Raw genomic sequence first — 12,523 nt, 5'->3', positions numbered from 1 at the left:
ATACTACCACTGATGTCAGATGGATCTTAGCTGAAAGCAGAGAATACCAGAAACATGTTTACCTGTTTGATTAACTATGCAAAGGCATTTGACTATGTAGATCATAACAAATTATGGAAAACATTGTGACAAATGGGAATTCCAGAACGCTGATTGTGTTCATAAGGAACCTGTACATAGACCAGGAGGCTGCTTACGTACAACCAAACACCTTGGTTCCTTGGTTTTGGAGGTTCAGGGTAATGGTTTCATGGGACATCCCAGTTAACTGGCCTAATAACATGTTTAATGGCCCTATTCTACCTCCTAGTTCACTGTGTAGTATGAGGGGTCTTAAAAGCTTGTAAGCAGCCATCCATAGCACAAGTGGTCTCTATTCACCCGAAACAACAGAGGACGGAGGAGAATCCAGAATAGGAGAAGGATATGGAATGTGTAGCTAATTGCCTCTTTGCTGTGAGACCAGAAGAACTGGATGGTATCTGACTACATTTACTAAACATTTTGATCAAAGATTCCACAGCAAGATCCTGATCAAAAGAGGGAAAATATAGAACAGAACTTCCAATTCTCATGGACTCTAGTCTCTCTGGAGCCAAAGGGGTGAATAAACCCCTGAAACTTGCCCTGAGATAATCTTTAAACCTTAAACTCAAAATATCCCCTGAAGTCTTGAAAACTTAAAGCTTAACTAGCAAAAAAAAAAGTCTGTCTTGAGCATCATGCTCTTTTAAGAACTGTCTCTAAGGGATTAAACTGTCAACAGCAATTCAAAAGTTTAGATAGGAAACTTAGGAGGCAGCGAGTTTATGTTAATGAGGGAGAGACAACTCAGAAAAGGAGGGTGAATAACAGTTGCATGTAATTAATGTCACTGCACTGTACATGTAGAACTGCTGAATCAGTGTAATGTTTTGCTGTGTATATTCTTAACAACAACAAAATAAATAAAATTTAAAGGAAAAATAAAAAAGAACAAAGTAAGGCACAGATGCCTTTTGAGCATTAAACCAACAACTCCTAAAACATCAATATATAAATTAGAAGTGGCACCCAGAGCTCATGCTTCCAAATCTGATGTGTAATCCTCATCACAGCACTGCCCCCAAGAGAGGCAATGTAAATTGTCACTTCCCCTTCCTCATTTGAAAAGTTGTGAAATCCCAGCAGCTCACAGCTCTACCAGGTCCGAAGGATCAGGATATCCTGTTCTTAACAGACTCTCCCCACTATCAGTCTGTTTGCCACAGTACAGCATTCGCATTATCCAAGCCCAAGTGAAACCACAAAACCACAGACCTCGGGCTGGTCGTCAGAGTCCAGACCATACAGTCTATTGCTGACATCACGGCCCTAAAGGGTCTCTTTTTTAAAAAAAGGCTTTTCAGCACTTTCCTCATGGCATTTGCCTACCAGACAATCGTTTAAAAGGTGCTCCAAAGACGACAAGTCATCAGGTCCCCATGTTAGGATACACAGGGAACACACATGAAATTAGGATGGAGTCCTGATATAGAACATATGCATGTGTTTCAATTGGGGCTTCGAGCTTGTTCAAGATGGTTGTCATGGCTGATACAAACAAGGGCAGCATACACTTTGCACATCAACCAAACATCCTGCACGTTTGACCTGATTTTGACCCGAACAAGAAACAGGTTATTTATTCAATCTGTATGCTGAGGAAATAATCCAAGAAGGTGGACTGAAGAAGAATACGACATCAGGACTGGAAGAAGACAACCTGTGATACGCAGACGACACAATCTTACTTGTTGAAAGTGAAGAGGACTTGAAGCACTTACTGATGAAGATCAGAGACTACAACCTTGGGTATGGATTAAACCTCAACATAAAAGAAAACAAAAATCCTCACAACTGGACCAATAAGCAACATCATGATAAATGGAAGAAAGATTCAAGTTGTCAGGGATTATATTTTATTTGGATCCATGATCAACACCCACAGAAGAAGCAGTCAAGATATCAAACAACGTATTGCACTGGGCAAATCTGCTGCAAGACTTCTTTAATGTGTTAAAGAGCAAAGATGGCACTTTGAAGACTAAGGTGCACGGTACTTCCAATCACCTCATACGCAAGTAAAAGCTGGATAATGAATAAGGAAGACGAAAGAAGAATTGATGCCCTTGAATTGTAGTGTTGGCGAAGAATACTTAAAACACCATGGACTGCTTGAACAAACAAATCTGTTCAGTAAATGATAGTTAGAAAACACCACATTAATCTCCTTGCTGTTTCTGAAACATGTCGGCCCCTCAAAGCCTTTGCTTTATTTTCCTCCAAAGCCCAAACCACCATCTGATGTATCTTTATTGTGTTTCCCCCAATGAAAATGTAAACTTCACGAGAGCAAAGACTTCTCTTTTATCCATTACCAGATCCTCAACACCAAGAACAGTGCCTGGTATTAAAACAAAACAACAACAACAAAAAAACAAACTTAATAAGTATCTGCTTAAGGTATCAATCAATGACAAATTAAGTGGACTAGAATAGTACTCTAAAGTAACTAAAGGTAAACTCATGATTGTATGGAAGAGGGCATCCCAGGAAGTGAGCAAACAGGACATGTTCAGAAGACAGAGAAAATCAGACTGGTTAGAGCCCAATGAGTAATGATAAGGCTGAAATGAGATTATAAAGATATTTAAGTGCCATGATGCCTAAAATCCCTTCCAGCTCTAACACTCCATGATTCTGGGTTTTATTCTATACAACAGGAACATCATTGCCACTACAGAGATGAGAAAGTTTTTGAAAAGGGGACTGACATGATGAAAGATGTGTTTGAAGAGATAAATCTGGTAGCTGTAATTTGAATATATTAAAATCAACGATATCAGTTAGAAAACTAATGACATAATCCATGATTTAGAACATTAGAGTTCAGATACGGGTGGTGATGGATAAAGAAGGTATTTTCAAAGATGAATCAGCACAACTTAATAGACTGGAAAAGACAAAAATAATTCCAAAACTGTGAGCCTGAGTGACTGCAAGGACAGTGGTAATACTGCTGAGAAAAGGGAACTGGTGTGAAAGAAAAGCTCACGGTTACAGTCTCAGACATTTTGAGTTTGGGGCAAAAGGGGCACAATCATATGCAAATGTCTACAATACAGTTGAGAGATCCTGGAACCGGCAGCAGTGCGGGCAGGGAGGAGGACATCGGTGATGAAATCACTACCGAAGTCCTTCCATCTTCTCTCCTTTAATCCACTATCCCATTTACTTTATGCAAACTTCTCCAGCTCTTAAACTAAGTTGATCTGCTTTACATCAAAGGAGCTGATTCTTTGCTAACTGTCAAAAGCAACTAGTTGATCTGCTGTTTGGAAACTTCCTGGGAATTTGTCAGCTCTGACTGTTCTTCAATGATCATATAATCAGAACTCTGGTGGTGATGTAGTGCCTAAGGCATTTGACTGCTAACCAGAAGGCTGGCGGTTCAAACCCACCAGCCACTCCTCAGAAGATTGGGCAATCGACTTCCGTAGAGATACTGCCTCGGAAATCCAAAGAGGGGTCACTATGAGTCAGATCCGACTCAACAGCAGTGACTTTTTTTAAAAATTGTTCTTCCTCAATGATCATGTAAATCAGAACCAGGACAGCATAACTGGAACAGATGTGAATTTGTAAAATGCAAGTATACTAGAACGATAACCGGAATGGAAGAAATTACTGGTTATTGTGTGGGAGACCTGAGAGGGGTGAGGTAAGCCCTTTCAGGATCCTGATGTGGGAGAATGCATTATTGGCAAGACTGTGAAGAACGACACACACTCAAAAGTGGCATGGTCAGCTGCCATTTTTGAGCAAGGCACCACTGTTTCCAACTATGCTGGCCAAGAGATTTGGTTGCTATGCAAGGCACATGATGTGCTTGTTTTCTGAGAGGGAGATTAAGTGTCTAGCAGGGTGATAACTGCATTCTGGTATACTCATTTTACAAATTTGGGTCTGTTCTGGTTTCGTTTCAACGGTCAAGACCAAACCAGGAAGAACCAGTTCAAAGCCCTGCTCTGAACACACTAAAAACCTAAAATTGCCATAAGTCCCTTTGCTGCCAATATGGACAGAGACTAAGGATAAAGTCAAATGAAGGCAAGGAGAATAAGAGCTAAAAGCAGGAGTCCGATGAGACCGTTAAAATCCCAAGGTCCAGCCATGCCTAATGTCAGCACCCCATTATGACCTTCCCAGTTCAGATAGTCAAAATGTCTTTACATCCTCTTTCGTTAAACCAGTTTGAGCTTTTTGTGATGTGCCTTGCAGTCCAAAAGGGCCCCAACTAATATAACAAGTATAAACAGCATACAACCTTCAGGGTCTAGTGTCATTGAAGCTAAAGAATAGGAAGTGAAAAGTAATCTGCTTTTCCACCCATCACTGAGCACAGAAGTTACCAGGTAAATAGCCTGAAAGTTACTGCAGGATTGTGGCCTTGATGGGCACAAAAGAACCCACACCAAGATATTAGGACTAGGATATGGAGACCAAAGCTGCTTCTGGCTTTGCCCTATACTGCTTATCAGACAAACCCCACTTGCAATCCCTAAGAAAACCTGTCACTAGCATGTTGTTGTTATTGTTGTTGTTAAGTGCCGTCGAGTCGTTTCCGACTCATAGCGACCCCATGCACAGCAAAATGAAACACTGCCCAATCCCGCGCCAGCCCCACAATCCCTGCATGTCACTAGCATGGAAATACACTATTTCCTAGCAACTATACCCACATTCAATTCTAGTGTTCAATGCTAGTAGACCACAGCACTCAAGAAATGCCCACTTTTGTGGGAAAACAATGTGGAACAAAACTCAAAATCATAAAAAAAAAAAAAAAGAGACCAGGTTTGGTGCTGGTTAATAGAGCCTGTTGAGACCCCAGAGACTATGGTCCCTAATTACCCTTCAGATCTGGAACTGAACTCACTCCTGTGGCTTCCAGCCAAACAATAGGCATATAAGGTGAATATTTTTACATCAGGTAGATACACTCCTTAGAATGATCAATTATGGGAGTATTTATATAGAGAGACAGCTCAGAGGATAAGAATGCATAGGAAAGGACACAAGGAAGAGGTAACTATGGGGAGAAAGGGGGAAGAAAGCTGCTACATTGTGGGGAATTGCAGTCAATGTCATGAAACAAAGTGTGTATGAACTGCTGTATGGAAAATGAAGTTGTTCTGTAAACTTTCACCCAAATCACAGTGAAAATTTAAAAAAAAAAAAACAAAAAACACGTCCACTCTTGCACATGACACAAAGAACTCTACCAATCCGCCAACTTTCACTTACATGTGTGTAAGCTTCAGCAAATGTACAATTCTCATTTCCCCTTCCTGCCAGCCCAAGAGAAAGGAAAGTTCATGCTCAGTCTAACTTCAGAGGGCACTACAGAGTTGTGGTAAGATGCTGGTCCAGAGAAGGCACTCTGACTACTTACCCTTGCTCTCAAAACACACTTCAAACATGTCATAATCTTCAGTGGTAAAGGCAAATTTCCCCTTGGTTGCATCCTCCTTGGAGTACAGAATATGGCCAGCAGAATCTGTGATCTAAAATGAAAAATTAAGTAAGAACAGGCAACAAATGACACTCAGGAAACAACTTAAACTGGAGATCTGGAACTGCCTATAGAAGATAGTTGCTATTTCTCATCATGGTAACTTTGTTCCAACCATCCTCAAAGACAGGAATTGGATTAGATGATGAAACCCAGATACAGCAGGTTTCATTCATTCAAACAGCCTAACCATACTACAAGCTAAAATCTGTTGCCTCTAAAGGATGACATACCATATCAAAAAGTTGATACAGCCAATGTTCTAAGTTATATAAATTAAGTTTACTGGCAAAATCTCACTTTAAAGAATGTAGGCTAGCAACACTCCCTATAAAGGGACATGTTGCAAAAATGGAAATGGACAATTACTGAAAGAATATATCTATGATACTCTAAGAGGGAAAGGGATTATGAGAACACACATTTCCTGGGTAAAACAATTTTGTGTGTGTGTACAGTGGCTTGGGTGGAAGTTTACAAAGCAAACTGGTTTCCATTCAACAATTCATACACATTCAGTTTTGTGACATTTACTGCAATGTCCGCATGTAACAGCACTCTTCCAGCCTCCTCCCTGTGTTTACCGTTTCCATTCATCCTTCTTTCCTGTCCCTTCCTACTTTCCCAGCTTTATCCCTGAGCAAATGCTGTCCTTGTGATCTCCTGTGGCTGACTGTTCTAATGAGTGCCTTCTTTCCTGGTGTTACTGTTCACCTTATAGGCAGGCCTATTGCTGGACTGAAAGGTGAGCCACAGGGGTGAGTTCAGTTCCAGGCCTGAAGTGTATCTAAGGGCCATAGTCTCAGAGGCTCCACCAGTCTCTATCAGACATGGTCTTTTTTTTTTTTTTTTAATGATTTTGATGGAAAACAAATCTTGATGGAGTGTGGACAAGGAAGTGGAAGGACACCTGATGTAAGGACAGACAGCAAAGAAGGCATGCATAGAGAAGAAAATCTGGGAGATCTACTTTTGCAAATTTTATACCAATTGTGTCACTGGCCACAAGGGGTGGGAGTGAAGCATGGGGGATAAAAAAGGTACCTGGGCTTCCACAAATGATCATTCCTTTCTTCTTGGTGGTTAGTGTTAGGTGTCCAAACTTAAATTTTAAGCACTGATGAAGTGGCACATACTGGTAAGTGAATGGCCATATATAAAAGAAGGCAATGATACAGTAATTTAACAGACTAGATATCAGGCTTCTTTTCTAGAACACATGGCTGTGTCAACAAAAGGCACATTTCATTACCTAAGAAACTACTTTGCAATGTAGAGCATGATATTAAATTGGATGTTCTAATGCTATCTGTTAAAACAGGACTCTTAATCTCTCATTAAGAGATTTTAAACAGGAAAAATGAGTAACACATATAGAAGTACTTAAAGCACTTTTAAAACAGTAATTATTTCTGAATAGTGACATATCTTCTTTATACTTTATAGTATTTCATATAAAGGTAAGGATCACTTATGCTCAGAAATAATAACAAACTTAAGTCATTAAAAAAAAAAAGAAAGAAAGAAAAGGAGTTTTCCTTCTACCTTCTATCTTATAAGACTTTTGGGATCAAGAGATTCCTGGCTAAGAAATAAAAGCACAATCATTCTCCAATGGATTCCAATGAAAACTGGTACTAAACTCAGGTACATCTCCAAGAGGAGACACTGGAGAAGAACCAGGCTGGGTCTGTGAGGAGTTGCACATGTGATGGTACACACATTCAGTTAGGTTTACTAGCATCCTACCATTACCAAGTTCACTAACATTCTACCACATCAAGTTTGGTATTTCATCATGATCTAATCAGCTGAACATGCGCCGGGGAACTTCTAGTTTCCGCTTTTCTACTTACGCTTCTGCATGAGACTGAGTAACTAATAAATATTTGAGACCTTTGGTTTGAAAAAAAAAAACTAAAAACTGAAAATACAGTAACTAAAGAAAAATTATCACTGCCAGACAAATTTCGGACGATGAGTTAATTTTAAAGTTTTATTGCCCATCTTCTAAATTCCCTAGTAACAGCAGTTAATATTAATCAAATGTCTTCTGCCATCTAGCATCATTCATTAATTCAACCATTTGGTGGTGTTGTTATGTGCTGTCGAGTCAGCCCTGACTCATAGAGACTCCTCCTTGGGTTTCCGAGGCAGTATCACTACAGAAGTAGAATTTAAGAGAGCTAAATCCGTGCTGGTCATTGGGGATGCAAAGACGTGTAAGTTAGCTCCTGTCTTCAAGCGGCTAAGAGTCTAACTGAAGAGAAGGAGAAGAAATGAGCCAGCTTCATTGCAACGTCACAAACGCATGACTAGAGAGTATGCACAGGTGCCACGGGACTAGGGAGGGCCAGGGAACAGATCTTGGAGGAAGTAACACAGAAGCCGAGCTCTGAGGGAGGTGTTGCAATCAAGGGAAAAATAAGGGAAAAGACATTCCAGGTAGAAGAGATTGCAAATATTAAGACCTGGGGTCCACAAACAAACAAACATGGATGGCATCATCACCGTAATACTAATAGCTAGTATTTATTGAACATTTACAAAGTGTCAAGTGTTTTATGTATATTTTAAATTTAATTCTCAATATAACTTTATAAAGGAGCCCTGGTGGTGCACTGGTTAACAGCTCAGCTGCTAATTCAAAGGTCAGTGGTTCAAACTCACCAGATACTCCACATGAGAAAAACTGGCAGTCCGCTTCTGTAAAGATTACAACTTTGGAAACACTACGAAGCTGTTCTACTCTTGTTTTATGGATTACTATGAGTTGGAATCAACTCGACCACAGTGGGATTACAACCTTGTAAAGGAGTCCTGATGGCACAGAAAAGGTAAGAACTCGCCAGCAGCTCAGTGGGAAGTCTGCTTCAATAGGGATCATAGCCTTGGAAACCCTATGGGGCAGTTCTACTCTGTCCTATAGGGTTGCTATGAGTTAGAATGGGAGCTCTGGTAGCACAATGCCTAAGGCACTTGACTGCTAACCAGAAGGCTGGCAGTTCAAACCTACCAGCCATTCCTCGGAAGCAAGGTTGGGCAATCTACTTCCTCCGTAGTGAAGGAATGTTGGGCAATCTACTTCCTCCGTACTGATACCGCCTTGCCTCGGAAACCGGACTCGAAGGCACATAACAACAACAACAACAACATGAGTTAGAATCGATCTGATGGCAACAGATTTGGTTTTGTTATAACCTTGTAAGTAAGAACTACTATTTCCGTCAAGATCTAGAAGAGGAAACTAAGGCACACAGAGGTTAAGTGGCTGAAGAGTTATTGGCCAGATCATGTACACCTTGAACAGTATGCTGTTGTTGTTGTTGTTATGTGCCGTTGAGTCGGCCCCGACTCATAGCGACCCCTCCTTGGGTTTCCGAGGCAGTATCACTACGGAAGTAGGATTGCCCAACCTTCCTTCCGAGGAGTGGCTGGTGGTTTTGAACTGCCAGCCTTCTGGATAGCAGTCAATTCCGTTTAGTACAAAGTGAAGAGGCAATGAGGAATCTGACACAAGACAGATGACTCAATCTGCAATTAGAAAGACAAATCTGATACCACTGTGAAGACAGACTAAAGACCACCACCACTGGAGATAAGGAGCTGGCTGAGGACACTATTCTAGTACTCCAGGTGGGAAATGACCAGGGTCTTGAGAAGGGAGACAAGGGGACAGATTGACCAAAAAATCAAACCCACTGCCAGCAAGTCAGTTCCGACCCACAGTGACCCACGTGTTACAAAGTGGAACTGAGCTTCCCAGTGTTTTCCTGGCTGTACTCTTTACGAAAGCAGACCCCCAGGGCTTTCTTCCACGTCTCTGCTGGGGAGGTTTGAAAACCAACCTTTCAGTTAGGAGATGAGTGCAAACTGTGCCACTCAGGCTGATTAGAGGGTTCCAAAACAGTAGAATCTACAGGACAAGGCCAAGAAGTAAATGGGCACAGGATCAAAGGAGAAACACTGGGTCTCAAACCAAGAAACCAAACTCACTGCCAATGAGTTGATTCTGACTCACAGATACCCCCATTGGGTTTCCAAGGCAGTAAATCTTACGGAAGCAGATTCCTCCATCTTCCTTTCACAGAGCAGCTGGTGGGTTTGAACCGCCAACCTTCTGGTTAGCAGTCAAATGTCTTAAGGCACTACCATACTAGAGCTCCTTAAATTGAGCCTAATGACTTATGTCCATAGGGAGTGATGGACAATGTGGCAAGGTGGAGAGGGTAAGTCCGTTCAGGAAGAAGCCAATCATGGTCATGGCACTCTAAGTTTTCAGATCATCCAACTTTCAAAAGAAACCAGAGATTTTAACTTTTATTTGAAATCTCCTAATTTCCAAATGCTTACAACAAATTCCAATATTTGAAAAACACATCTCCAGGCCAAACAAAACATGTCTACAGAACCAAGTTAATCAGGGCCACCCATTCATGACCTCTGCACAGGACAGAGAAAAGACCAACTAAAGTCACACAGAAAAACTGCTGAGTAGCACTGAAGTCTCAGCTGAGATCATGATTCATGAGTTTCTAGTGACAACACCTAGCAGCCAGGATGCAGGAGCAAAAAAAGCCGCATGTGTATTAGCTGATCTAGACCTGGGATTCCACGCGGGCAAAGTGCTATGGAAGGATAAGGGGATTATGGAAACACGAGACACACTTTTCACACAGAATCTTTAATCTTCACAACAATCCCATCTAGGGCAGCCTTATCATGTCCATTTTACTGATGAAGACGCTTCAGTGACTTGTCCACTATCAAATAAGTTGTGATGTGCAAGTTTGAGCAAGACAATCTAAAATCCATGCACTTTCCACATTCTATGTTGCCTCCCCAAAAGGAATGTCTGGCAGAAGTGGAATGCACTGAGTTAAGAAAGACTAAGAATCTGATGGACTGTTTGGATTCATGCAAGGTACAGAGCCTGAGAGTCCCCCCAAGTGGGATGAAAGCACTGTCAGTCTGCATTTTCCACCTTAGAAAGACTAGCAGGCAGCCTCAAGGGAGAGGCCTTGAAGTCAGCAACAGCTAAACAATCTGCAGGGAAAAATTTAGTTCTGAAGATTCCGAAAGGCCTCTTGCTTATATGATACTTTTTCTGAAGCATTAACTAAAGGAAGAAACATAACAAAGGCCGACTTTATGCACATGTTATAGGGTAAAAACAGATACAATGCTCCAAGTGCTCACTTATCTTTGCCAAGAAATTTGGAAGAGAGCTACCTGGCCAACCGACTGGTACAGATCCGTATCTGTGCCTATTCCAAAGAAAAGGCATCCAACAGAATGCAGAAATTATCAAGCAACATCATTAATATCACACGCAAATAAAATTTCGCTGAAAATAATTAAAAAACGGTTGCAGCAGTACATCAACAGGGATCTGCCACAAAGTCAAGCCAAATTCAGAAGAGGAACAAGGGGTATCATTGGTAATGTGGGATGGACCTTGGCTGAAAGCAGAGAATACCAAAAAGATGTTTACCTGTGTTTTACTGACTATGCAAAGGCAATCAATTGTGTGGATCATAATAAATTATGTATAACATTCAAAGAATGGGAATTACTTAATTGTAATCATGTAGAACGTGTATATAGACAAAGAAGTAGTCAGTTGAACAGAGCAAGGGGATACTGCGTGGTTTAAAATAAGGAAAGGAGTGTCAGAGTTGTATCCTTTCATCATACTTACTCAATTTGTACGCTCAGTAAACAATTGGAGAAGCTGGAAAATATAAAGAACAATGCGGCATCAGGACTGGAGGAAGACTAACAACCTGTGATATCCAGAGGACACAACCTTGCTTGCTGAAAGCAAAAAAGATTTGAAGCACTTACTCATGATCAAAGACTACAAAATCCTCAACGAGATGGAGAGACCAAGTGGCTGCAACAATGGGCTCAAACACAGTGGTGAGGGTGAGGATGCACGGGACCAGGTAGTGCTTTGTTCTGTTGCACACAGAGTCACTGTGAGTTGGAACCAACTCGCCAGCACCTAACAACATTGAGCAAAAAGGTCTGGGACCTAATCAATCCCACGTTACTGTGTAGGGCCACTTTTTCTCTCTTCAGAATAAATTCAACCAACCAGATACTCACTCCCCACTCCTAAAGAACAAAGACAATCCTTAAGACTGAGGAGGAAGTTCAAAAAGGACGCAATGGGTTGGAATTGACTATAGCAATGGGTTTGGTTTGTTTTTTGGGTTTAAACTAACCTAAAACCCTAATTTAGATTTGGCTCCTATGGATAAACTGCAGGCAACACAAATTCTCCAAGGCAAATTTGGACAAAAACAAGTTTCCAGATTTTCTCACTGCACCGGTTAATTGTAAGGGAGAAGGTAAATCTTAGAGAGTGCTAGAAATGTGTACATGTAAACAGAACGAGTAGAGGACAGCAGGGAATAAGCATCAAGGGTGAGTGCTGATTAGAGCCATCAGAGATCTCACTATCTGCACCCTCAGGCAAGGGAAGAGACCAGGTTACTAATGCCTGGGACAAATACCAAATACCCAGCTTATGAGGGCTTACATTTGGCACACACTTACCCAACTACTTTCTTTGCTGGAAGAATAAATTAGGGTTTCTTTATATCCTCCTAAAAAGAGGGTCCTTAAAAAAAAAAAAAATTTTTTTTTTTTTTTGTTAAATTATCTGCTTTCAGACTCTGCCCATCATTTCATCTTTTTTTTTTTTTTAATTTAGGGACAGGAGCCTCTCTGGATGATAAAGGGACTTAGACGCAGGTCTAAAAACTTGTTAAGTCAGTGGCAAACATCCTTCATTGAATACTCTGCAAAATGAAGTCTACCATTCATGTGAATGATCAGAATTCCCAGGTGTATAGTAGAGCTGACAAGGGGCAAGGTTATGGTCATTGCTTGGTCACAGCCAGCTACCCAGAGGGACCG

At 41.1% G+C, this 12,523-nt stretch overlaps 1 protein-coding gene across 1 annotated transcript in view; it reads right to left on the bottom strand.

The window, feature by feature from the left end:
* Nucleotides 1-12,523, bottom strand: part of TMED10 (transmembrane p24 trafficking protein 10) — a 27,473-nt gene that overhangs the window by 2,787 nt on the left and 12,163 nt on the right. Inside the window, exon 2 of the mRNA XM_007941416.2 lies at nt 5,477-5,588. Coding sequence (XP_007939607.2) covers nt 5,477-5,588 — 112 coding nt within the window. The remainder of the gene's footprint in view (nt 1-5,476; nt 5,589-12,523) is intronic.

Source organism: Orycteropus afer, unplaced genomic scaffold (assembly GCF_000298275.1).
Source record: "Orycteropus afer afer isolate SDZICR_OR568_19922 unplaced genomic scaffold, OryAfe1.0 scaffold00079, whole genome shotgun sequence".
Classification (NCBI taxonomy): Eukaryota; Metazoa; Chordata; class Mammalia; order Tubulidentata; family Orycteropodidae; genus Orycteropus; species Orycteropus afer.
Note: the sequence above shows the minus strand (reverse complement) of the source record. Positions and strands in the feature narration are given on the sequence as shown.